Source organism: Pipistrellus hanaki (genome assembly GCF_964339955.1).
Source record: "Pipistrellus hanaki genome assembly, chromosome: 19".
Taxonomy (NCBI): Eukaryota; Metazoa; Chordata; class Mammalia; order Chiroptera; family Vespertilionidae; genus Pipistrellus; species Pipistrellus hanaki.
Genome location: NC_140521.1, coordinates 3,695,377 through 3,720,965, shown reverse-complemented (window position 1 = coordinate 3,720,965; position 25,589 = coordinate 3,695,377). Strand labels below are relative to the sequence as shown.

The following is a 25,589-nucleotide window of genomic DNA, read 5'->3' as shown; positions in this document are numbered from 1 at the left end:
CTCATTAGTCCACAGAGCCAAATATCAACAGTACAATTATTGAAATTTCTTTGGAGCCAAATTTTTTTTAACTTAAACTTCTTTGAATGCCACTTCTTCAAAACAGACTCACTCAGGCCGTGGTATTTTGTGGAAGAGCCACACTCAAGGGACCACTGCCCCATACTGTCCATGTCTGCTGCAGGAATACTAATGCTTGGTTATAGGATTGTGCTGGGCATGACACACATAATAAAGTTGATGTGCCATGTCCCCTTCCTAAAATCAGGAAAATAATGAGTTTTACAAATTATCTGGCTCCGAGGTTTCAAGAACTGCGGCCCTCTTATGTTTATTTGTTGTTAATCCCCCCACCTGAGGATATGTTTCCCATTGCTTTACAGGGGGGGGGGGGGGGAGAGAAGCATTAATGAGAGAGAGAGACACACATCAACTGGTTGCCTCCAACGCTTAAACACTGAACACACCAACAGGGGCCTTTTTTTTATTGTGGTAAAATACACGTCACATGTAACGTCTTAACCCTTTTTTTGTAAGTACACAGCTGAGTGGGATTAAGTATTCACATTGCTGTACAATCGTCACCACCATCCATCTCCAGAACTATTCATCTTGCAAAACAGAAACTCTATCGTCCATTAAACAATAACTCCCCCCTCCTCACTGCCCTTCCCCCAGCTCCAGGCAACCACTATTCTAATTTCTGTCTCTGAGAGTCCGACTCCTCTAGGTACCTCCGCTAAGTGGAATCATACACCATTTGGCTTATTTCCCTGAGCGTCCCTGTGGACCTGCCTCTTTATTCTATAGAGGGTGAGGATGAGAATTTAAAATAGGCCCGTGGGGGAAAAAAAAAAAAAAAAATTGAAATAAAATGGGCCCGTGGTGTTTGCACCAGGCTACCTGCCGCCTCAGGAGGACTGTGGCAGCCAGTCACTCTCTCCACACTCCACCCCGACCTCGCAGTGGCCCTCCCTCCTCCCTGCAGCTGTCCGAAGAGCCTTCAGAATGTGCATGCGCCTCCCCTAGGCTGAGACCAAGGGCATTTCCTGAGAAACCTGGCTGGCTGGCCACAGCCGCGGAGAGTCCCAGATAAAAAGCACGTGATTTCACACACACACACACACACACACACACACACACACACACACGAAGGCGTGCACCTAAAAGCTGATCATCCAGCCGGAGCTTGAACATCAAGCACGCAGCCCAGGCTCCATGAGGTCTTCATTGTGCACTGGCGCCTCTGGAAAAGCAGCTGCGCCCATAATTAAAGTCCAAAAACAAACAAAGAAAAGAGCAGCAGGCTTCAAGAAGGTCCTTTTCTCGCGCACTGAGGAAGAGCTCAGGAGACGGCAGCACAGACAGCCAGGCGCTTCGCGGTGCCGGCATCATCCGCCTCCCCTTCCCGGAGCCGCTTTCGACTCGTGGAAGGCTGGAAAGAGAGGAAGAGGGAGAGACGTTCCAGGAAGACCGCGGGCTGTTTAAAGATGGCCCCGCGTTTCCCACTCTGCTCCCTGCAAACGGGGAGGCTTTCACGTGAAACCTCTAGTTCCAACAACGACTGGTTTTCCTCACTGACATCTGAGTCCCCATCCCGTCCCACTGGACTCAGACCTGCTCCTCAGAATTGACAGCTCTCTCCCTGTGGCTTCCCGATCATTCAATGATTTATATATTTTAAATACATTATTATTGATTTCAGAGAGGAAGGGAAAGGGGGAAGAGAAGCATCAAGGATGAGTAAGAATCATTGGTCGGCTGCTCCTGCACGCCCCCTACTGGAGATGGAGCCAACAACCCCGGCACCTACCCCTGACCAGAATTCAAACTGATGCCTCCTAGGACGTGGGTCAATGCTCGATCAATAGCCACAATGGCTGGGCTCAATGACGTATATTGACGGTAAGCAGCACTCACAGCCTCCTCTGGGCCATCTTCTCCGAAATCAGGAAATTTAAAGAGATGGCGATTCCTTTCCCTGGGAGCCCCCGTTTTATGGAAAGACAAGTCTTTTTTTGTGTCTTTGTTCTCCGGTTTACAGAATTGCAAGGGCAGAGTGGGAAGAGGAGTGCTGTCGGTCACCAAAAGAAGGTGGGGCAGGAACGAACGGATATTACCTTACACCAGTGTTTCCCAAGCTTCTCTCACGGCGAGAATCGCCTGGGGGAGTTGCTAAACTACAGATTCCTGAATCCCAACGGAGAAGCGCTAAACTAGAATTTCTGGGAACCTATAGGTAAAATTGTACACTTAACTCAGTGCTCTTTTACCTATATGTTCCCCAAAATTCTAGGTTAGCACTTCTCCGTTGGGATTCAGGAATCTGTAGTTTAACAACTCCACCAGGCGATTCTCGTCATGAGAGAAGCTTGGGAAACACTGCCTTACAAGTACCGAGAACAATGGAGGGATAAAAGTATAATCAACAAACCGCCCATCACTCATCCACATTTTTAAATTGTCAGCTAATTTCTCATGGAGCCTCGAACAGAGTCTTTTCCCCTTGACTGGCAGGAGACTGCTTCCAGGACAGTCCCTCGCTGTGCTTCTCTAGTGCATTAAGCTTACTGCTCATGGTCAGATCTTCTAAGGACACTGGAGCAGGTCAAGCCGAAACAAAGTATCTACTACATCACTCCTAAGTGTGTGTGTGTGTGTGTGTGTGTGTGTGTGTGTGCGCGCGTAGCCATTGTTATTAGACTATTCAAACTCATCATCCTTGCTCACTGGCTCTTTAAACCTGCGTTTAACGACCGTCATCTCGCAGGGGTCTTCAAACTACGGCCCGCGGGCCACATGCGGCCCGCAGAGGAGTCTGATCCGGCCCGCCAGGTTTTTTGGGCAGTGAGCGCAGCCGAGGTGTTACAGTAGGAATTAGTAGTTCATATAGTCTGGTCCTCCAGCTCTCTGAGGGACCGTGATCTGGCCCCCACTTTAAAAAGTTTGAGGACCCCTGGATCTGGATACCTGGGCCGGGAACTGGGGTAGAGCCGTTGACGTATTTTCTTCAAAAAGCAAATTTTGAAATTTCGTCTTCATGTCCTCATCCTGAAAAGAAACAGAAAGCGTAAGCAGCCTGCGTCTGAGGGACAGCTCCTCGGAGGACGGGGCCAGGAAGCCCCCGGAATCCGAGAAGTGGGCAGAGGCGCCGGGTCTACCAGCTGAGTGGCATGGCCCTTGCCGGAGCTCCGGGAGGGAGAGGACCGCCTGGCCCTCCCCCCCGCCCCCCCCCTCCCCGAGTGGGCTAATCAGCAGGCAGCGCTCCATCAGCACTGGCTGAATCAAAACCACATGCTTCAGCACTCTTGGCGGGTCAGAGAGAACCACAGACCGAAGCAGGCAAAAGACTTTCAGGACCAGCGTCCCGGGTCCTGCCTGAGATGGCAAGCAGGAGGCTGGAGGCTGGCGCTGACTCCGTGCAGCCACGAAGTCTTTCCAGGAGGTCGCCCGCCTCCTCTCCCTGCCAACGTGTGGCCAGTTCCTGGGGCCACCCTAACAAACCCACCCAGCACCCTAGGGAGACCCACCAGCAAGTGCTGTGCAAATCGCCAGGAGGACTTCCCGCCCACAGTATCCGGAGCGTGGGTCTAATGAGAAAGGAAAGCCCTGGCTGGTGTGGCTCAGTGGATAGAGCATCGGCCTGTGGACTGAAGGGTCCCAGGTTCGATCCCGGTCAAGGGCACGGACTTTGATTGGGGGCACATCCCCAGGAGGGGTGTGAAGGAGACAGCCAATCGATGTTTCTCTCTCATCGATGTTTCTAACTCTCTATCCCTCTCCCTTCTCCTCACTGTAAAAAAAATCAATAAAACATATATATTTTTAAAAAATTCAAACTTGCCGAAACCGGTTTGGCTCAATGGATAGAGCGTCGGCTTGGGGACTGAAAGGTCCCGGGTTCGATTCCGGTCAAGGGCATGTACCTTGGTTGCGGGCATATCCCCAGTAGGGGGTGTGCAAGAGGCAGCTGATCGATGACTCTCTCTCATCGATGTTTCTAACTCTCTATCTCTCTCCCTTCCTCTCTGCACAAAAATCAATAAAAAATATATATTTAAAAAAAAAATTCAAACTGGAAGGTGCCTCAGAGGCAGGCAGGAAGGAATCCTGTTTCAGGAAGTGGATCTAAGGGGTGCTCCGACAAAACAGACCAGAACTCCCATTCCCAGTGCTCAGCCCAGCGCCAGACCCGCCAGAGCCCTTGGCTTCGTCCAGAACCCTGCCTTTTCCCAACACAAAACCTCAACGGTCCCTAGCAGGTGTGGGCACTCCGCATCCTTATCCCCATTCAACGCTCACTCCACCTTTTGCTGCCAAAACAAAATGCAGACAAAAGAGGACTCTAGTGAGCCCCCTGTGGCCGGGTCAGGCTGAACCTCGCCTCTGCCTTGGCTGTTAACAGCGCTTTTCTTTTTCGGCAAAAAAAAAAGTACAAGAAAAATAGGCTGTTCTTGTTCCTACATCCGGGGGAGATGCAAACCCCGTTCCCGGGCCTAACTGGGCCGCTCCATTAAAAAAATATTTTTTTTTTTCAAGACCTAACACAGCTCCTCTACGTCCACATCGAGCCCCAAGCCTCCCTGCTAGGGCGAGAGAGCCAGGGACCTGCTTTTCTTTCTCATCCACGTTAACTCCCACAGGCAAAGGCAGCCTATGTATCCAAACTCCTTTTCCCAGGGCCCGCGGTTTCAGATCTGTGTGGTCTGTTAAGCACTAAATCATCTGGCAGGTTGGCGGGGGGGGGGGGGGGGGGGGACGGGGACTGCTGTTGCTAGGTCAACAGCCCAAACACATACATCTACTTTTTAAAAATTTATTTTAGCCGAAATCGGTGTGGCTCAGTGGATAGAGCATCAGCCTGCGGACTGAAGGGTCCCGGGTTCGATTCCAGTCAAGGGCACGTACCATGGTTGCGGGCACATCCCCAGTAGGGGGTGTGCAAGAGGCAGCTGGTCGATGATTCTCTCTCATCGAAGTTTCTAACTCTCTATCCCTCTCCCTTCCTCTCTGTAAACAATCAATAAAATATATATATATTTTTTTTTTTTAATTTCTTTTAAGGATGTGTTGCTCTCAACCTGAGCTGAGCTGACCGGAGCCAACCTGCTAGGCGCGGAGGGTTGGAAGAGGAGAAGCATCGGGACGATCTTCCCAGAAGCCCAGAAGCACGGTGCTGAGACGGATGGTTCCGTCTCCACCCCACGGGGAAGGGAGAGACCAAGTGCAGGTTCCCAGAAAGGGGCGCGGAACTGCCCTGCCCAGGAGGCCTGACGTCCATCAGAAGGCTGCCCGAGGCTGCAGCTGAGGCCCACACCAAAGATGACCCCAGCGGCCCAGACCGGTGTGGCTCAGTGGATATAGAGCGTCGGCCTGCAGACTGAAGGGTCCCGGGTTCGATTCTGGTCAAGGGCATGTGCCTTGGTGGCAGGCACATCCCCAGTGGGGGGGGTGTGCAGGAGGCAGCTGATCGATGTTTCTCTCTCATCGATGTTTCTAACTCTCTATCTCTCTCCCTTCCTCTCTGTAAACAATCAATAAAATATATTTTTTTTTAAAAAGATGACCCCAGCGGAGCCACAGAGGACGTCCAGCCCCCACAGCCGGGATGAGCTCAGCGCGGAACCTCAGGGCAGCTGCACGCCCGCCCGGGGGGACGCAGAGGGAATGCGCACTCGGGAGGCGCAGGTGACGGCCTGCACGAGAGGCCTGCTTCCTCTCCGCGGCCAGGCGGGGTCCTTTCCATCCAATCGCTTGGGCTTCAGAAACAGTTAGATCCTCCCCCCACCACCAACCCCCCCGGACGCTGCCCTTCCCCTCCAACACCTGCTCCGTGATTTAAAGGGGAAGAGGCTGGAACACAGCCCATCCCACCTGTGTGGAGTGGAGGGTCTGAGGGAGGAGGGGAGCACAGCTGGGGATGAGATTCCGCGTTAGGACAGCTCCTCCGGGGCACACAGCCAGACGGCCGGCCCCGGGAGGCCACGTGGAACCAAGACCAGCCATCAAGGGAGCTTGTCCCTACAAGAGCCACACACCAACTTTACAAAGATTGACCCCAGCTCTAACCGGTGTGGCTCAGTGGATAGAGCGTCGGCCTGTGGACTGAAGGGTCCCCAGATTCGATTCCAGTCAAGGGCATGTACCTTGGTTGCGGGCACATCCCCAGTAGGGGGTGTGCAGGAGGCAGCTGATGGGTGTTTCTAACTCTCTATCCGTCTCCCTTCCTCTCTGTAAAAAAAAAAAAAAAAAATCAATCAAAAATATATATATGTATATATATTTTTTCAAAATATATATATATTTTATTTTTTCAGAGAGAAAGGGAGAGGGATAGAAAGCTAGAAACATCGATGAGAGAAACATCGATCAGCTGCCTCCTGCACACACCCCCGCACTGGGGATGTGCCCGCAACCAAGGTACATGCCCTTGACCGGAATCGAACCCGGGATCCTTCAGTCCGCAGGCCAATGCTCTATCCACTGAGCCAAACCGGTTTCGGCAATAAAATATATTTTAAAAAATAAAATAAAATGAAAATAAAAAGATTGCACCCAGACACCACACAAAGACCCACCCACCTATCTACAGACCCCGCCCACCTAAACGCTTCATCTACAACAGCTGCAGGACACAGACCCAAACAGCCAACGCTGTGCTTCCCTCCTCTTCCTCATCTCCGAGGCACAGTCCAGGGCTGCCCAGTGGTTTATGCTACGAGGCGGCACCGCCCATACCCACCTGAAGCCACGGGTGTTTCAAAGCCTCTTCCGTCGTGAAACGTGCCTTTGGATCCACTACCAACAGCTTCTTGATGAGGTCCAGGGCTACAGCAGTAAGCCCCAGGGAGAAAGGTAAATGCACTGAGTCAGCAAAATGAACCGCTTGCCAGAATCCCAGGCCAGCGTCCAGAAAGAAGAGAGAGGGGCTGAGGTCACAGAGGAGCCAGCAGGCGTGGCGGGCAGGGCCCCCTGACGCTCCCTCACCTTCCCTCGGTCTCTGTACCCATCGGAGCGCTCTGAGAACAGCAGGAAAGACCGTGGCTCCCTGCTCAGGCATCTCCCCCTCTTCCCTCTCGGCTCCTTCTCTCATGGCCGGGTTCAAGGTCAAAGTAATTAAAGCTGAACTTACACTAAGGCAGTGTTTCCCAACCTTCTCTCATGATGAGAATCACCTGGTGGAGTTGTTAAAACACAGATTCCTGAATCCCAACTAAGAAGTGCTAAACTAGAATTTTTGAGAACATATAGGTAAAATTGCATACCTAACTTAGTGCTCTGTATATAACATCTGTCTTAGAGCACTAGTTAAGTATACAATTTTACCTATATGTTCCCAAAAATTCTAGTTTAGCACTTCTTAGTTGGGATTCAGGAATCTGTGTTTTAACAACTCCACCAGGTGATTCTCATCATGAGAGAAGGTTGGGAAACACTGCTAAGGTGACCAGATCGCCCAGGTGTTGGCGGGACAGTCCTGATTTCTAACAATTTTTCCCGCATCCCGCAGCGTTTTAAAAAAAAAGTCCCGATTTTTGGAAAGACTGGAAACATTGGAAAGATTCTTTCCAAAAATCGGGACTTTTTTAAAACGCCGCGGGACGCGGGGAAAAATGGTTAGAAATCAGGACTGTCCCGCCAACACCTGGACCATCTGGTCACCTTAACTTACACCCAGTTCTAAGACACCCAGGATACAAGCCCACGCTCCCCGAGACCCACCGATGGATGGAGAGAGTTCCTCAGGCAGCGAGAGGCTTGGCAGACAGGAACCTGGGTGGCCAGCAACCCGTGGCCATTATTATATATAATAATTGTGCATTGCAACATATTATATAATATTGCAACATATATAATATTGTGCATTGCAACAATATTAGTCCTTAGACACTGACATTTAACACAAGCAACTATGTTACAGCTATCTGTCCTTTCGTTTCACTTTTCCGCTTTTCTCTTTTGAGAATGTCAAAGTTGCACCGGGAAATTCTTAAACACAAAGGAACTAGTTACACTTACTCTGACGTGCTTGTTTATTCAAAGGAAACCTTGTAACTAAAAAGTTACTTGTTGCCCTGGCTCCGTGGATAGAGCATCGGCTTAGGGACGGAAGGGTCCCAGGTTTGATTCCGGTCAAGGGCATGTACCTCGGTGGTGGGCACATCCCCAGTAGGGGGTGTGCAGGAGGCAGCTGATGGATGTTTTTTTTTTCTCATCGCTGTTTCTAACTCTCTACGCCTCTCCCTACCTCTCTGTAAAAAAAATCAATAAAATAGCCCTGACTGGTTTGGCTCAGCGGATAGAGCGTCGGCCTGTGGACTCAAGGGTCCCGGGTTCGATTCCAGTCAAGGGCATGTATCTCGATTGTGGGCACATCCCCAGTGGGGGGGTGTGCAGGAGGCAGCTGACTGATGTTTCTCTCATCGATGTTTCTAACTCTCTACCACTCTCCCTTCCTCTCTGTAAAAAAAAAAAAATCAATGAAATACATATATTTTTTAAATCAATAAAATAAAATTTTAAAATAATAATAAATAAAATAAATCCACTGTCATCTTAAAAAAATAAATAAATAAAGGGTTACTTTTTTTTGCACACTTAAATCGGTACCCAGCACTTGTGTATGTTATATTTAACCCTTACAAAAACCCTGTAAGGTAGAGAGGGGTTGTGTCCCCTTTACAAGTAAAGAAAATGGAGACTCAGAGAGTCGAAGCCACTTGCCCAGGGTCACCCAGCTAGGAGGAGCAGACCCAGGACCTGAGTTTAGAGCTGTCTGATAAGGCCTCCCGCAGCCTCTCACACGGCGGTGCAAAAGCAACAGGAAGTGCGAGCAGAATGGACGGCAGAGGAAAGCATAATGGGACTACTGGGAAAGGAACGCTCCCACCCCAGCACACACACACAGGGGAGCAAACCTTGGCCTAATAACCCATCCGTGTCCGTACCCTGCTCGGAGACCTCAGCCCAGACCTCAGGGACGAAGTGGTACTTCCCGCTGGTGATCTGGTCCTTCAGCGGCACCTGCGTCTTATGCTCAGAGAAAGGCGGGTACCCACTGAGGCTGCGTAGCGGCAGGGAGAGAGAGGAAAAGAAACCAAGTGGTAGTCTCAGTGGCATTCGGATAGACTTCTTTTTTTCCCCCCACCCCCAGCATAATGAAAAATGCGATTGTTCTATCCATCAATGGATTAAAAAAAAAAGAAAAAAAAGAAAAAAGTGACCTACATTAAACACAAGCCCTCTACCTGGGCATGTTTCTGATTTCACCTAATGAACTCCAACCAGACTCTGAAAGCCACGGTTTCTTACCAAATGAAAAGAATGACTCCTAAACTCCAGCAGTCCACAGCCCGGTTATAGCCGGCGGTCCCCAGGGAACTGAGAACCTCGGGAGCCAAGTACGTGGGGGTGCCGCATAAGGTTTTCATGAGAGAGGTCTCCCCCAAGATCTTGGACTGCCCGAAATCGGTGATCTGAAAATCAAAGACAAACGAACAGGAATCCGTTTTAATGAGAGCCTAAAATAAAAAGATTCACACAGCCCGCCAGTCCCCAAAGACGGGCAGGTCAGACCGGTTTCTGCCCTGCAGTTCACGCCTGCCGCTAATCTGGAATCTACAAATTCGTGTCTAATGGAAGGCCGCTGGGAGCTTTTTCAAGTTCTTTCATTTTGTTTATATTAAAATCCCCGAGCCAAGAACTCTCCAAGGCCCAGGCATTATGCCAACGTATCTGTGTTCTCTGTAACCTTACAAAAGGTTTATAACTTCTATCGCAGACCTCCAGGATTCTGATTAGTTATGCATGGTTCCGAGTAGACCCCGGTTTCTCAGCTGAGGGACTTGGGGGGGAAAATGTATCTCTGGATGCCACCCACAGGAGCAGCCTGGACGACATGATTGTACTTATTCATTCATTCATTCTTCATTCATTCACTCTAATCACTAAGAGATTCCAAAGCTAAGCCAGGCTTGAGCAGCACTGTCTCGCACAGAGGGAAGAAGAAGATGGGATGTATGTAACTTACCCTCCATTTAAATCACTCTCCCTCCCTCTGAACATAAAAGTGGTACACAGTGGAGCTCCACAAATGCTCATTAGAATCCGGATTAAAACAATAAATACCACCCTAGCCGGCTTGGCCCAGTGGACAGAGCATCAGACTGCGGACTGAAGGGTCCCAGGTTCGATTCCCGCCAAGGGCACAAGCCTGGGTTGTGGGCTTGATCCCCAGTAGGGGGTGTGCAGGAGGCAGCCGATCAATGATTCTCATCATTGATGTTTCTATCTCTCTCTCCTTCTCCCTTCCTCTCTGAAATCAATAAAGAAATAGATTTTTTAATTAAAAAAAATAAATGAATACCAACTGGACTGTAAAAATAACTGCTAAAAGTGGAAAGATCAAATTCCCAACATTTTTTTTTAATATATTTTATTGATTTTTTTACAGAGAGGAAGGGAGAGAGATAGAGAGCTAGAAACGTCGATCAGAGAGAAACATCAACCAACTGCCTCTCGCACACCCCCTACCGGGGATGTGCCCGCAACCAACATACATGCCCTTGACCGGAATCGAACCTGGGACCTTTCAGTCCGCAGACCGACACTCTACCGCTGAGCCAAACCGGTTTCGGCAAATTCCCAACATTTTTATGCTCATATTTTTTTACCTGATGAACCTAACAGCTTCTGGACAGAAATCCACTGGCATGGCCACATACAGAACACACACGTCTTACCTTTATCAGACAGTCCTCCTTTTGAGATGAGAGTAGAACATTCTCTGGCTTTAAGTCCCGATGTATGATGCCATTGTCGTGAAGGTACTGCACAGAAAGGGAGGCATGGTCCTTCAGATAAGGAGTATGCGTGTGAGACACACACACACACACACACACACACACCAGCTCCGCAGCTCCTCACCTGCACAGCCAGGAGCATCTGGTAAAAGTACAGCTTGCACGTCGCTTCTCTCAGGCGCCGGTTGCCCACCACCCTGTCAAACAGCTCGCCGCCTTCCATCCTGAAACGCGCACCGTACGCCGGAGGGAGGCTCACGTGGGTGGGCCACGCAGAACAAATTCCCCAAGACAAGCCAGGGGCTGCCATTCTTACTCCCCCGTGACTCCCGTCGTCAAGGCGATGAGGCAGTAAGCTTCCTCCACCAGGAGGATGTCCCCAGTGGACAGTAGGAAACAAGGAAAGCTGGGAAGACGGTGCAGTGGGCAGTGCAGACACTTGGGAGGGCTTTACAAAATCTGACTCCTGCCCTGACCGGTCTGGCTCAGTGGATAGAGCCTCGGCCTGCGGACTCAAGGGTCCCGGGCATGTACCTTGGTTGTGGGCACATACCCAGTGGGGAGTGTGCAGGAAGCAGCTGATCAATGTTTCTAACTCTCTATCCCTCTCCCTTCCTCTCTGTAAAAAATCAATAAAATATATTTTTAAAAGTAAAATATAAATATATATATATATATATATATATATATATATATACATACATTTTGTTTTTTGTTTTTTTTTTAATCTGCCTCCATGGATCCGAGGCAGGGCCCGGGAGTTTGCGTTTTAATCACACTCCCAGTTAGATTCTGAGACTGGCATAGAGCAGCAAGCAGGAGGAGACAATCATATCATCAGGGGACTAAAGTCCAACGCTACAACTTTCCAGCTGAGGCGCTTTGAGCAAATTATGTAACCTCTCTGATTTTTTAAAAAATATGTTCTATTGATTTTTACATAGAGGAAGGGAGAGGGATAGAGAGTTAGAAACATCAATGAGAGAGAAACATCCATCAGCTGCCTCCTGCACACCCCCTACTGGGGATGTGCCCACAACCAAGGTACATGCCCTTGACTGGAATCAAACCTAGGACCCTTCAGTCCACAGGCCGACGCTCTATCCACTGAGCCAAACCGGTCGGGGCATAACCTCTCTGATCTTGTTTCTGCCTCTTTAAAACAGAGAGAAGATTCCGGCTGGTGTGCCTCAGTGGTTGAGCGCTGACCTATGAACCAGGAGGTCACGGTTTGATTCCCAGTCAGGGCACACGCCCGGGTTGGTGGGCTCCATCCCCAGTCGGGGGTGTGCAGGAGACGGCCGATCAATGATTCTCTCATCAAATGGGGTGTCATGATCACCCCGTTTAACACCAGGAGAATGACTGATGTGAGAGGTCTAACAGCGGGCCGTCAGCTTGTCCCCTGCAGAGTGGGACTCAGACCCAGGCCTCGGACCCGGGGCCTGGGACACGGAGGGGTTTCGGATCGGTAGGAAACCCCTCGAGCACTTTGCGGGGGGCCCCCCCCTCCAACCACACGCATCTGCCCCGGGTCCCCAGGACGAGAAACGCAAGCCAGCACTCGCCTTTCCATAAGCATGGAAACGGAAACAGAGGAAGGAGCTTCCTACTTACAATTCCAAAACAATATAAAAATCCTCGGCATCAAAAAAGTCTTTAATCTTGATGATACAAGGCTGTAGAGGGAGAAGAGGGAACGCAGTGAGAAGCTCCCCAGAGGAAAAGAGCAGACGCTCAGCATATTGTACGTTTGTGTAAATACCCAACGTTAACAAATCCGTCGAAGTGAGGAATTAGTCTCGAAAACGCTGTGCTCTGAAATACAGGGGCTCCTTGACTTACGAAGGGGTTACATCCCGATAAACCGTAAGTTGAAAACATCGTAAGTTGAAATGTATTTAATGAACATAACCTATGGAATATTGAGTTCAGAGAGTCAGGGAGGCCAAGAGCAGGCACTGGGACACTTTGAAGTTCACGCAGGGGAGAGGTCAGGACAGAATTAACCCGGACGTACAAGGAACTCGCCACCCCACCAAGTTAGCATTTCACGTAAGGATGGCACTGAGGAAGGCAGGCCGGCCTCCCCGCAGTCCCCTCCTCATTGCAGACTGTTGTATCGTAAATCAGCAAACAGGACGCAGGACGCCTTAACCAGCCAGTTCATTAGGGGTCTTGATTCCCGCCGGCGGGCCCAGAGGGAGCTGTCTCCCGGGTTTCTGAGCAAAAACATGGAGGACGCGCTCCCTATTTATATGCTTCCAGGTTCTTTGTCTCCCAAATATGGGGGTTCCGGACCTTCTGCAGACCTCGAGCACAGCGTTACCCATTCACAAAGAGCCTTGTGTAAGTTATTTTTGCGGACAGCTTATAACCTTGAGTACATAACTATCGGGAGTAGTATCAGCCCCTTATGTCAGATGGCTAGCCTGCAAGGTCAGACAGCTTACTTTATTTTCCCTATTATTCATTTAAACTAAAAAGTAACGTTGATTTATAGGATAAGAGACTATTCTGTATGTCTAAAAAATAACAGAGTTGGCGGGACCGGTTTGGCTCAATGGATAGAGTGTCGGCTTGGGGACTGAAGGGTCCCGGGTTCGATTCCGGTCAAGGGCATGTACCTTGGTAGCGGGCATATCCCCAGTAGGGGGTGTGCAAGAGGCAGCTGATCAATGACTCTCTCTCATCGATGTTTCTAACTCTCTAACTCTCCCTTCCTCTCTGTATAAAAATCAATAAAATATATTAAATAAATAAATAAATAAATAAAAAATAACAGAGTTGACTACATAGAACGAGGGATCATTTAAAAACAGCAAAGGCTGCAACTGGTTTGGCTCAGTGGATAGAGGGTCGGCCTGCGGACTGAAGGGTCCCAGGTTCGATTCGGGTCAAGGGCATATACCTTGGTGCGGGCACATTCCCAGTGGGGGGTGTGCAAGAGGCAGCTGGTCAATGTTTCTCTCTCATCGATGTTTCTAACTCTCTATCTCTCTCCCTTCCTCTCAGTAAAAAAAATCAATGAAATATATATATATTTTTTTAAAGTTCAGGGTAAAGCTCTTTCCAGCTAAATGACAACTAAACACACATACGCATGCACATGCACACACAGCTACACACACACACAATTAAGGAACTCACGTTTCATGCTAGCTTTATTATATTGAAATGCTCTGCACTCTTCCCATATTTTGAGATAAATGACTTTAAGAATGGGCCATATTTCACAGAAGTACTTACATGATTTAATTTTTTCAAAATTTCGATTTCTGTTTCAACATTGAGAGCTGGGTCCTTTAATAAATAAAATAGCATTAGAGCTTATTATTATTAATAATAATAGCCAATATTTAGAAAAATGTTTACAGTTAAACTTAGTTGAGTAACAGCTGCCTGAGTTCCAAACCCATCTCTACTCATACAGAGAAATCAAGGCCTATGGATCAATCATTTAAACAACTCACTTAAAATCACTCTATTCTAGTCAAGTGCATGGCAAATAGGAAGCATTCAATAAATGACCAGGCTTTATCCAAAGCTCTTTATTTAAAAAGGATAATGTGCCGAGACCGGTTTGGCTCAATGGATAGAGCATCGGCTTGGGGACTGAAGGGTCCCGGGTTCGATTCCGGTCAAGGGCATGTGCCTTGGTTGCGGGCATATCCCCAGTAGGGGGTGTGCAAGAGGCAGCTGATCAATGTCTCTCTCTCATCAATGTTTCTAGCTTTCTATCCCCCTCTCTTCCTCTCTGTAAAAAATCAATTAAAAAAAAACCAAAAAATGAAAAAAATAAATAAAACGGATAATGCCACATAAGCCTCATAATCCCCCAAGCGAACTGATTTCCATAATCATCCCCATTTTACAGATGGAACAACTGAGTCTCAGAGAAAGGAAGCCCCACAGCCAAAAACAAGTATTTCCACTGTTCCCGTGCTTAACCTGGTAAATTCTGCTTGTCCCATGAGCTGTGGAATTGTCTGCAGTTATTAAAAAAATTATAAAACACAACCACCGCTGACCAAAAGGTTATTTTATTAAACTAGAGGAAGAAATGATCAAGTCAAAATATCTCCTAATACAACAGACGCGGGTCTCGGTTTCCACTGCCGGCTGACATATTTATGGAGACTTTTAACCAGAGGAAGGTTCAGGATTCTGGAGTCCTTCTCCCTCACCATCCCGAGAGGATGAATCAAGTTACTCAGCCTCGCGGGCTACACCCTCCCCCGGCGCAGAGGAGATAGGGTTACATATTTATGTAAAACGGACTTCGGCTGAGAAACCCAGATGTTTCATTTCGAGGGCCTGCCCCTTCCTGTAAGCCGTTAAACTCATTACCAAGCCAGGGTGTGCTCTGATGACTGGGAGGTCTCAAAGAGTTCACGACGATTTGAAAGATGAAATTAAGAACTAACGTCTTGCTGCAAGTCATTAAGGATGTGGTAGGTATTTTCTCCCACAAGCGGGGAGCAAATCCGGAATCACAGGGAAAAAGCTCTCCGAACGAAGTGAACACAGAAAGGAAATCCCTCTTGCTGCGTGAGAATGGCATTGTTGGGGGGAAGAGACCGATCTGGAAAGAATGTTCGAGAATAATGGCCAGAAACAGCTGGCCACAGAGGAAACGTGACTTCGGATCCCGTTTTACATTACTGGGTGGAATCGTGTGTTGAAAGACCAATAATATATTTGGCCACTTTACTCACGCGGTAAGAGTGTGTTAACCCCGTCAGCCGAAGCCGGTGTGGCTCAGTGGATAGAGCGTAGGCCTGCGGACTGAGGGGTCCCAGGTTCGGTTCCGGTCAAGGGCATGTACCTTGGTTGTGGGCACATCCCCAGTGGGGGGTGTGCAGGAGGCAGCTGATCGATGATTCCCTCCCATCGATGTTTCTAGCTCTCTATCCCTCTCTCTTCCTCTCTTTAAGAAATCAATAAAATTTTTTTTTTTTTTTTAAAAGAGTGTAACCCCGTCATATGAATGGCTGGTACAGAAAGAGACGATGAAAATAATTTAATTAAGATTTGTAAAAAAAAATCCATAAACGCAAACATACGCATTTGCCACATTGACTGGGAAGAGCAAAGAATTGGAAATGATCTAAACCACCAACTGGAGAAATGGTTGAATGCATGATGATAAAGCCGATGTGGCTGAGGCCTGACCATCAAAAAGAATGTATTAGGGGAAAGTTGATGCCTTCATGCTTCTATGGAAAAGCAGGAGAGGAAGTTGTATATACAATGTGATTTCAACCATCTAAAAACACGAATTCACATGAACAAAGGCTAGGAAGGAAAAAGAAAACTGAAAGCAGCTGTGGACTTACAGCGGCGGGGATATGGCTGGATCCCGCCCCCATTTCCTTTCATTTATTGTAAAAACAGTCTTGTGACAACTTAGAAGGAGGTAAAAAAAAAAAAAAATCAACTTCCGGCTAGGACATTATGTACAAGGAACTATCTTTTGGAACCAAATTATTCTAAGTTTCTAGGGCAGTTGAATACACTCAGACACGTTCCGTGTTCTTTCCATGCAGATTCACATCTCCGGGCGGTGAATCCTTCCTGACGTGGAAAACGACCATTCCAAAAGGATTCTGGGAAATGAAGAATGGGAGGGAACCGCCGAACAGCCAAAGGCACAGGTACTTACCACGTCTTTCTCGGAGCCGATAGCGAACTTCCTTTTGCTGATGATCTTGATGGCGACTTTCTTGCAGGTCTTCCTCTCAAAGGCCAGCTTCACCTCCCCGCAGGCCCCGCTGCCAGGAAACACACAGGAAGGGGTTGTCAGACCCTGGTTTTCATCTGGAGACCCACCACTCCCGAGGTGGCCTCAACTATTATTATACAAGGGAAAGGCGGTCCAGCGCTTGCTTCAGAAGCACATACGCTAAGAGATCGGAACACAGGAGAACGTTAGAATGGGCCCTGCACCAGATCTCTCTCTCTCTTTCTCTCCCACCCCCTCCTCCCCCGCCCTGGTGATCAGTGCGCATCATGGTCGAACGGTCAGATACGTAGCATATTTTATTATATAGGATCAGAACATTTACCATTGGAATCATTTTAAAGTGCATTAATTCAGTGGCATTAAATACATCTATAATGTACAACCATCACTCTTATCTATGGAAACCCATAGTGCTATGGATTCACTCTCCCATTCTACAGTGCCCCTCTAGCCCCTGGCAACCACGGATCTGCTCTTTGTCCCTCAAGTTGCCTCATTCGAATATCTCATTAACAATCACATCGTACAATATGTAGCTTTTTGTGACTGGCTTCTTTCACCTAGCATGTTTTCAAGGTTCATTCATGCTGTAGCATGTATCAGGATTTCATTTCCTTTTTATAGCTAAAGTAGAGGCCCAGTGCACAAATTCATGCACAGCTGGGGTCCCTCAGCCTGGCCTGCAATTGGGGTCAATCGGGGCCAACTTGCCCAGCCCCAATTGGGACCGACTGGCCGGGGGGGAGGGACCGCAAGAGGCTGGCCTTCAGTGGGAAGTTGGCTGTGGGAGCATATTGACTACCAGGGGGCAGCTCCTGCACTGAGCATCTGCCCCCTGGTGGTCAGTATGCATCATAGCTACTGGTCTGCTGTTCGGTCATAACAGTCACTTAGGCTTTTATATAGATAGATAGATACAAAGATAATATTTCACCGTTTGGATAGATCACATTTATTTACCCATTCCCTTGTTGATGGACACTTGGGTTGTTTCCACCTTTGGCTATGGAGAATAGAGCTGAAATGAACATTCACGCATGTGTGTTTGTTTGAACACCTGTTTTCAATCGTGGGGGGAATATACCTACAAAGGGAATTCCTGAGTCATATGGTAATTCTGCTTAACATTTTGAGAAACCACCAAATTATTTCCCCCGTTATTTCTGCACCATTTTACACCCCCACCAACAGTGTATGGGGGGGGGGGGGGGCGGTCCCAATTTCACCACATCCTCGCAAACACTATTTTCCGTTCCTTTATGACGGCCATCCTAGGGTGTGAAGTGGTATCTCCTTCTGGTTTTGGTTTGCAGTTCCCTAATGACTAGTGATGCTACCCATCCTCTCATGTGGTTTTTGCTCATTTGTGTATCTCCTTTGGAGAAACGTCGATTTCATTCCTTTGCCCATTTTTACATTGGGTTACCTTTTTGCTGTTGAGTCGTTAAGAGGTCTCTATTCTGGATGCAAGATCCTTAAATGATTTGTCAATATTTTCCCTCATTCTGTGAGCTGCCCTTCACTCTCCTGACAATGTCTTTTGATGCACAAAAACGTTTTTAAGTTTGATGAAGCCTAACTTATCTACTTTTTCCTGTTGTTGCCTGTGCTTTGGTGCCATATTTCAATAACCTCTGCCAAATCAAAGGTCGTGATTTCTTCTCACAGTTTTATAGTTTTACTTCTTACATTGAGGCAACTTATTGATGCGCCTCTCATAGTGATGTTTCTTTTTTTTCTTCTTTTTTTATTAACGTATTATATGTGTACATATGATGTTTCTGTTTCTCTCTCTCTCACTGTCACTCCCTTCTACTCTCTAAACATCAATGGTAAAATCTCCTTGGATGAGGATTAACAAAATAAGTAAATATTGGAAGATGTTCAAGACCTTTTCCAATTCGCCTTCCGCTGCAGCGAACAGTCCCCTTTGGCCTGAGAAATCTTCCCTGAGTCCAGTGGGATGTCTCCAATGGTACAACAGGCACTGCTAGCACGATGGGGGGGCAGGGGAAGGGGGCGACACGTAAAATTAAGCCAATCAGGGGTTTGCCCTGGAATCAAAGGCCATGCTGGGAGAGAAGCAGTTCTCTCTGCTGTGGTTTCTGGAAGAATGAAGACAGGAATGTGGAGTCCCTGGAAGCCGTTTTTCCTGCCACACGGAGAAAACAGTTCTACAGGAGGGCCACAAAGAGCCGCTGAACCGAGGGCTGGAGCCGGAGCCCTGGCAACACGGTGGGGGCCCTCAGATCTGGCCGCGGACAAAGCCCAGGAGGCAATCAGAACTCAAAGGCCTCCTGGTCGAGCCATGGCTGAAGTCAGCTGGGCCCCTGAATTTCCCAATGACAAGAGCCAATAAATTCCTTTCCCTCTTTCTTTCTTTGAGAGCGAGGAAGGGAAGAAAGAGAGAGAGAAACATCCATTTGCTGTTCCACTGATGTATGCATTCCTTGGCTGATGCTTGCCGTTACCCTGACCTGGGATTGAACCCACAACCTTGGTATAGCGGGCCAGACAATGCCCTAACCAACTGAGCCACCTGGCCAGGGCCAGAAAAGCCAACGAATGCCTTCACTGACTCACCGAAGTTTCTGTCACCTGCCACATGTTAGAGGATTTGTATGGAATCCTGCCTTAGGGAAAAAATAAGAGTACCACCTATTTCTTTTTTTTTCTCTCTTTCTTTTTTTTAATATATATATTTTATTGATTTTTTTTTTACAGAGAGAAAGGGAGAGAGATAGAGAGTTAGAAATATCGATGAGAGAGAAACATCGATCAGCTGCCTCCTGCAAACCCACCACTGGGGATGTGCCCTTGACCGGAATCGAACCTGGGACCTGTTAGGAGACAATCAGGCTGGCAGGGGAGCAGTTAGGGGGCGATCATTGGCAGGTAGAAGTGGTTAGGGGCAATCAGGCAGGCAGGCGAGCAGTTAGGAGCCAGCTGTCCCGGATTGTGAGAGGGATGTCTGACTGCCGGTTTGTGGGATGGGAGCAAAACCGGCAGTCGGACGTCCACCGAGGGGTCCCAGATTGGAGAGGATACAGACCAGGCTGAGGGACACCTCCCCGCATCCCCATGATCAAATTTTGTGCACTGGGCCACTAGTGAATATTATAAAACCAGGAACAAGCCTGGTTGCAGTGGCTCAGATGGTTGAGCACCTCCCTGTGCACTAGAAGGTTGCTGGTTCGATTCCGGTCAGGGCACATTCCTGGGTTGTGGGTTTGATACCCAGTTGGGAAATGTACAGAAGGCAACAGATTGATGTTTCTCTCTCACATTGATACTTCTCTCTCTCTTTCCACCCCCCCCCCACCTTTTTCCCTCCTTTCTTCTCTCTAAGCTACAAATGTTTAGAAAAAAATTAAGTACAATTTCCATAAGAAAAAGAAAATTTACCTTCCAAGCGTTTTTGACATGATGTATTGGTCTCTTAATTCCTTGGGATAAACTGATTGGTCATCTACCGTCAGATCGAAAAATACAAAAACTAAGGAAAAAAGGGCAGAAATAGGTCTCATTAATTCATTAGGTAAAGAGAAGGTAAATGGTCCTAAATTTTAGTAAACATGTGGACAATAAGGCAATTGTTTAATTCCATTTACTATCTAACCCCAAAGAAACTATTTGGCTAGGCTGAATGTCATGAAACCCATGGAAAATGATGACAAATGTCATTCTTCAATGGAGATACAGCTTCCCTCTCACGGTAGTGCATAAAACCCATACATAAATACTAGTTTTATACCTTGAGCTTGGAATTTCTTTTATTTTTTTTTTAAAGATCGAACATTTTGTTTATTTATTTATTTATTTATTTAATATATTTTATTGATTTTTTTACAGAGAGGAAGGGAGAGAGATAGAGAGCTAGAAACATCGATGAGAGAGAAAACATCGACCAGCTGCCTCTTGCACACACCCTATCGGGGATGTGCCCACAACCAATGTACTTGCCCTTGACCAGAATCGAACCTGGGACCTTTCAGTCCGCAGACCAACGCTCTATCCACTGAGCCGAACCGGTTTCGGCGAGAGCCACATTTTTTAACCAATTGCACTAATATAAAATACCGGTGCTGCCCTAGCTGGTTTGGCTCAGTGGACAGAGCGTTGGCCTGCAGATGGAAGGGACCCAGATTTGATTCCTAGTCAGGGCACATGCCTGAGTTTCGGGCTCGATCCCCAGTAGCAGGTGTGCAGGAGGCAGCCGACAATGATTCTCTCTCATCATTGATGTTTCTCTCTCTCTCTCTCCTTCTCCCTTTCTGAAATATATATATATATATATATATATATATATATATATATATATATATATGTGTGTGTGTGTGTGTGTGTGTGTGTGTATATGTGTGTGTGTGTATATATATATATATATATATATATATATATATATGTTTTTGTTTTTGTTTTTTTTAATGCAACCAGGACTGAGTAGAACCTTGAATGCTAGCCTACATACTTTTTTTTTAAATATATATTTTATTGATTCTTTATAGAGAGTTAAAAACATCAATGAGAGAGAAACACCGATCAGCTTCCTCCTGCACACCCCCCACTGGGGATGTGCCCGCAACCAAGTTACATGCCCTTGACCGGAATCGAACATGGGGACCCTTCAGTCCACAGGCCGACGCTCTATCCACTGAGCCACACCGGTTTCAGCATACTTTTTTTTTTTTTTTTTTTACCTAAACCACTTTCTGCAAAGAACACAATGTCCAATTTCCTTTGATAGGGGAGGAGGGGAAAAACCCCCGACAGCCACAAAATCACGGCTCACCTTTGTTGCTCCACACGGACAGTGCGATTTCCGAATTGTTACTCAAAGGCAGGCGCCTGCCCTTCCCCACCAGCTCTCTGTTCACAAAGGTCCCGTTCCCGCTGTGGTCTTCTATGTAGGCGATGTACGAGTTTTTAGGCCCCATTTCCTACGACAGAGCACATTTTACTTCCAAGTGGTTGTTTTTGTTTTTTTAAAAGCTTTAACAGCGAGGACTAGATCACCGGCTCTCCCAAACAGGCGGCTCCGGGTCACCTACCCTGAAAATCCGGAAGTGCTTCTTGCTGTACGTCCGGTATTTGTCTGTGCTTTTCAGCAGGGGCTCATCAAAGCAGTACTCACAGCTCCGGTCCCTCCCGAACCAGTAGCTGTCATTCACGCACTCTGCGATACAGAAGCACATCCCGGGGGCGTGTGGAGTATCATCTATCCAACGCCTTTAAAAACTGCTCATAAGCCGAAGCCGGTGTGGCTCAATGGATAGAGCATCAGCCTGCATACTGAAAGGTCCCAGGTTCGATTCCGTTCAAGGGCATGTACCTTGGTTGTGGGCACCTTCCCAGTAGGGAGGGGGTGCAGGAGGCAGCTGATCGATGTTTCTCTCTCATCGATGTTTCTGACACTCTCCCCTCCACTCTCTGTGAGAAATCAATAAAATGTATTGGAAAAAATAATAATAATAACAGAGGTCCAAAATCTAAATGTTGTAGGTTCAAATCATTCTCCTACCTACTCCTGGCTGTATGACTGCAAACAAGTTCATCAACTTCTTTCTAGGCCTCAGTTTGTTCTTCTGTAAAATGGAGGTAAGGATGAAGACTCTCCTAGGGTTATTTTGAACTTTAAAAAGATAGTCCCAACACCCCACCCAGCATCAGGCGAGCAGAAGCTGTCTTTATGCAGGGGAGAAGACACACATTCAAGTCTTAGCACAGGTTCCATAATCCTGGAGCAACCCGTACAGGCCCCACAGCCGGCAAGCCCCACAGTCTTGAGCTTTCTGCCGCCACCAACACCTGTCATTGCTTTCCCTGAACAGCACAGTGACACTGCACTACAGAACAGAGGGTCTTACCGAGATTGGAGAATCCGTCCTGAAGGGCCCACACTCGAGCCCAAGGGGCAGGAACCGGCTCCTCGGGTTCTTGGTCCTCAGGAATGGAATACAGCTCCTGCGTGGACACTGTGTCCAAGGAGCTCAGCGTCCCCGAGCTGGAGTGAGAGGACTGGCTGGACGTCGTTACTGTGCTGGTGGAGGACCCGGATGAGCTCTGGGACTGGGAGGAGGGGCCATGGGGCTGGGAGGAGGGGCCATGGGGCTGGGAGGAGGGGCCTTGGGGCTGGGAGGAGGGGCCATGGGACTGGGAGGAGGGGCCTTGGGGCTGCTGACGCTCCCCATCCGTCTCCCGAGACATCGCCACCTCAAAAAATAAGCGTTCGACAATAAGGTGCGTTTCAAGGAACAAGACTCAAAGTTCAAGGGTGAAGGATGAGGCCCTGGCAGGGTAGCTCAGACGGTTATGAGCGCATCATCCCGATGCCAAGGTTGCAGGTTCGATCCTAGGTCAGAGCACATAAAAGCAGCAATCAGTGAATGGATAAATCAGTGGCACAACAAATCCAAGCTTTTGTCCCTCTTGTTCTCTCTCTTCCCTCTCTCCTCCCCTCTAAGGTCAATCAATATATATATATATATATGTTTGTTTAAAGTGAAAGATGAGGACCAAGTTACAATGACAAATAAAAAATAAAAAAATCCAGGGCAAGCATGCTCTGCAAAAATTAAAACTCTAACAGTCTAGACATACAATTCTTCTGGGTTAAGCTTTTCTTCAGCTCACTTTCACTAGATCAGTGTTTCGTCTGATAGCCACAAGCCACGGAGGAAAGAAATTTAAAAAATTACTTGAAGGCCTTGGCTGGTTTGGCTCAGTGGATAGAGCCTCGGCCTGCAGACTGAGGGGTCCCAGGTTCGATTCCAGTCAGGGGCATGTGCACTGGTTGCGGGCACATCCCCGGTGGGAGGGTGTGCAGGAGGCAGCTGATCGATGCTTCTCTCTCATTGATGTTTCTAACTCTCTATCCCTCTCCCTTCCTCTCTGTAAAAAAATCAATAAGATATATTTTTGAAAATTACTTGAAGGCTATAAATAAGTAAACAGCTATGATACTGAATTGAGGAGGGGGAAGAGACTTATATTCACCCCATCTTTAAAATGTAGAAATGAAACCTAAAATGTATTCATTCACACATTCAATACTACACTTAAATGTCATGTATGTTTGGAAAGAGAAAGAAGGGTCTGGCGGTTTGGGGCCAGAGATGGACAAAGAGACACTGCAGTTATTTGCTGCAAAAGGTCACTGATGCCCCACCTCCCGCAAACCAGCTCAGGAAGGTAAGAACCAAGTTCTGTGGGTTCAGTAGAGATTCCCTAACAGCTCAGTGCTGGGCCACTGGATGAGGCAGGACACAAAGGAGCCCACCATCAACAACTCCATCGGGCCTTTTGTGATGCTAAGTAACCAGAGGCTCCTGTTTGCAGCATCCTAAAAGGCCTGCCAGCCCTTCAGCATCTTGCAGGGGCCAATCTTGGGACCAGAGAAGACCTTAGCCAAGGTTCCCCACCCTGGCTTTAGAACTAACTTGATGGCCGAAACCGGTTTGGCTCAGTGGATAGAGCGTCGGCCTGTGGACTGAAAGGTCCCAGGTTCGATTCCGGTCAAGGGCATGTACCTAGGTTGCAGGCACATCCCCAGCAGGGGGTGTGCAAGAGGCAGCTGATCCATGATTCTCTCTCATTGATGTTTCTAACTCTCTATCCCTCTCTCTTCCTCTCTGTAAAAAATCAATAAAATATATATATTTTTTAAAAAGAACTAACTTGATGGACAGGTAAGCTCTGATAACCAAACTACAATATAGTCAAAGTTACTTTCTTTTTGTGCTGCCTTCTGCACACCCCCACCAGGAAGGCGATGCCGGAGCGGAGTCTGCCACTCGGGCTGCACTAGTGCTTCCTCAATTAGGCCGAGTCCTTCTGAAGTTCTGGAGCAAAACTTCTCCACCCTGAACACTGGCAAAAAGACAGTGTGTCAGCAGGCAGCCATCACAGAGTATGAGAAATAAGGGTAAATCAGGTGGGAACCACACTGGCCTCAACCATGAGAAAATACAGTGAAGCAGCCCTAACCGGTTTGGCTCAATGAATAGAGAGCCAGCCTTCAGACTGAGGGGTCCCGGGTTCGATTCCGGTCAGGGTCATGTACCTTGGTTGTGGGCACATGCCTAGTGGGGGTTGTGCAAGAGGGAGATGTGCAGGAGGCAGCTGATTGATGTTTCTAACTCTCTATCCCTCTCCCTTCCTCTCTGTAAAATCAATAAAATATATTTTTTTAACATACAGTGAAGTAGAGACAAATAGGTCTGGAGTCAGATGCCTGAGTCAGATCTTTGCATGACCTTGAGGTAGATCACAGCCTCTAGGAACCTTATCTGCTAGAAGTAGATACCAAGGATTAAGTGAGAAGATGCATGGATGCTCCTCCCTAGCAATGTCTTGATTTTGGGGAGAACAGAATCCCAGTCCGCAGGAATCCAACAGCAGTGCAACACAATTTCTTTTTCAAATAGAGAAACCTAGTCCCAAGGAGGGCTGGTGCTCTCCTGCCCCATTCCGCACCCCTCCTTATGGACACTTTGCGGGGAATCCTCCAACACAGGAACTGTGTTTCCAGTTCCTGCAATGCCTAGCAGCTAAGAAAATACCTGTGGGTTCTCAACAGGTATTTTCGAATATTGAACCTAAAGTACGGTAATAATTATTAACAATTATAGAAAGAACTCGGCTTTGTTGCTGCTTAGCCTGCAAGTCTGAGCCAGTTCCAGCTTGTAAGCAAACGGGAAATGAACTTCACCTGGAAGTTCATCGACAAGTTCATCTGCAAAAAAGGAAGAGAGTCGCCCACGCGTATTCCACTCCTCCTCCCCACCCCCACCCCCAACTCCCGGCCAGAGGTTAAAAAAAAAAAAAAAGGACACTCCGAAGCTCGGGAAATTCAGCTCGCATTAAGACACTAAGGACGGGATTCGAACCCCCAGACGCACAAGGGACGTTCCCCCCACGGACACTCACCGCGTGAGCCCACCTGGAGCCACACACACTCACTACAGCTGCAGCTCGTGGTGTGGCGCTCAACAGATACAAACTCCACCCTCGACCAATCAAAACACCCTTCCGCCTCGGCC

At 47.9% G+C, this 25,589-nt stretch overlaps 1 protein-coding gene across 1 annotated transcript; it reads right to left on the bottom strand.

Annotated features, from left to right (window-relative positions):
* Positions 1-1,112: 1,112 nt before the first annotated feature.
* Positions 1,113-25,589, bottom strand: CHEK2 (checkpoint kinase 2). The gene is made up of 15 exons (XM_084868172.1): positions 25,477-25,589; positions 22,416-22,900; positions 21,600-21,724; positions 21,341-21,488; positions 19,954-20,044; positions 16,468-16,576; positions 14,052-14,105; positions 12,420-12,481; positions 10,927-11,026; positions 10,743-10,829; positions 9,313-9,476; positions 8,949-9,064; positions 6,743-6,828; positions 2,971-3,051; positions 1,113-1,435 (listed from the first exon to the last, which is right to left on the bottom strand). The coding sequence occupies exons 2-15, from the start codon at positions 22,753-22,755 to the stop codon at positions 1,346-1,348; spliced, it is 1,653 nt and encodes a 550-aa protein (XP_084724298.1). The 5' UTR covers positions 22,756-22,900; positions 25,477-25,589; the 3' UTR covers positions 1,113-1,345.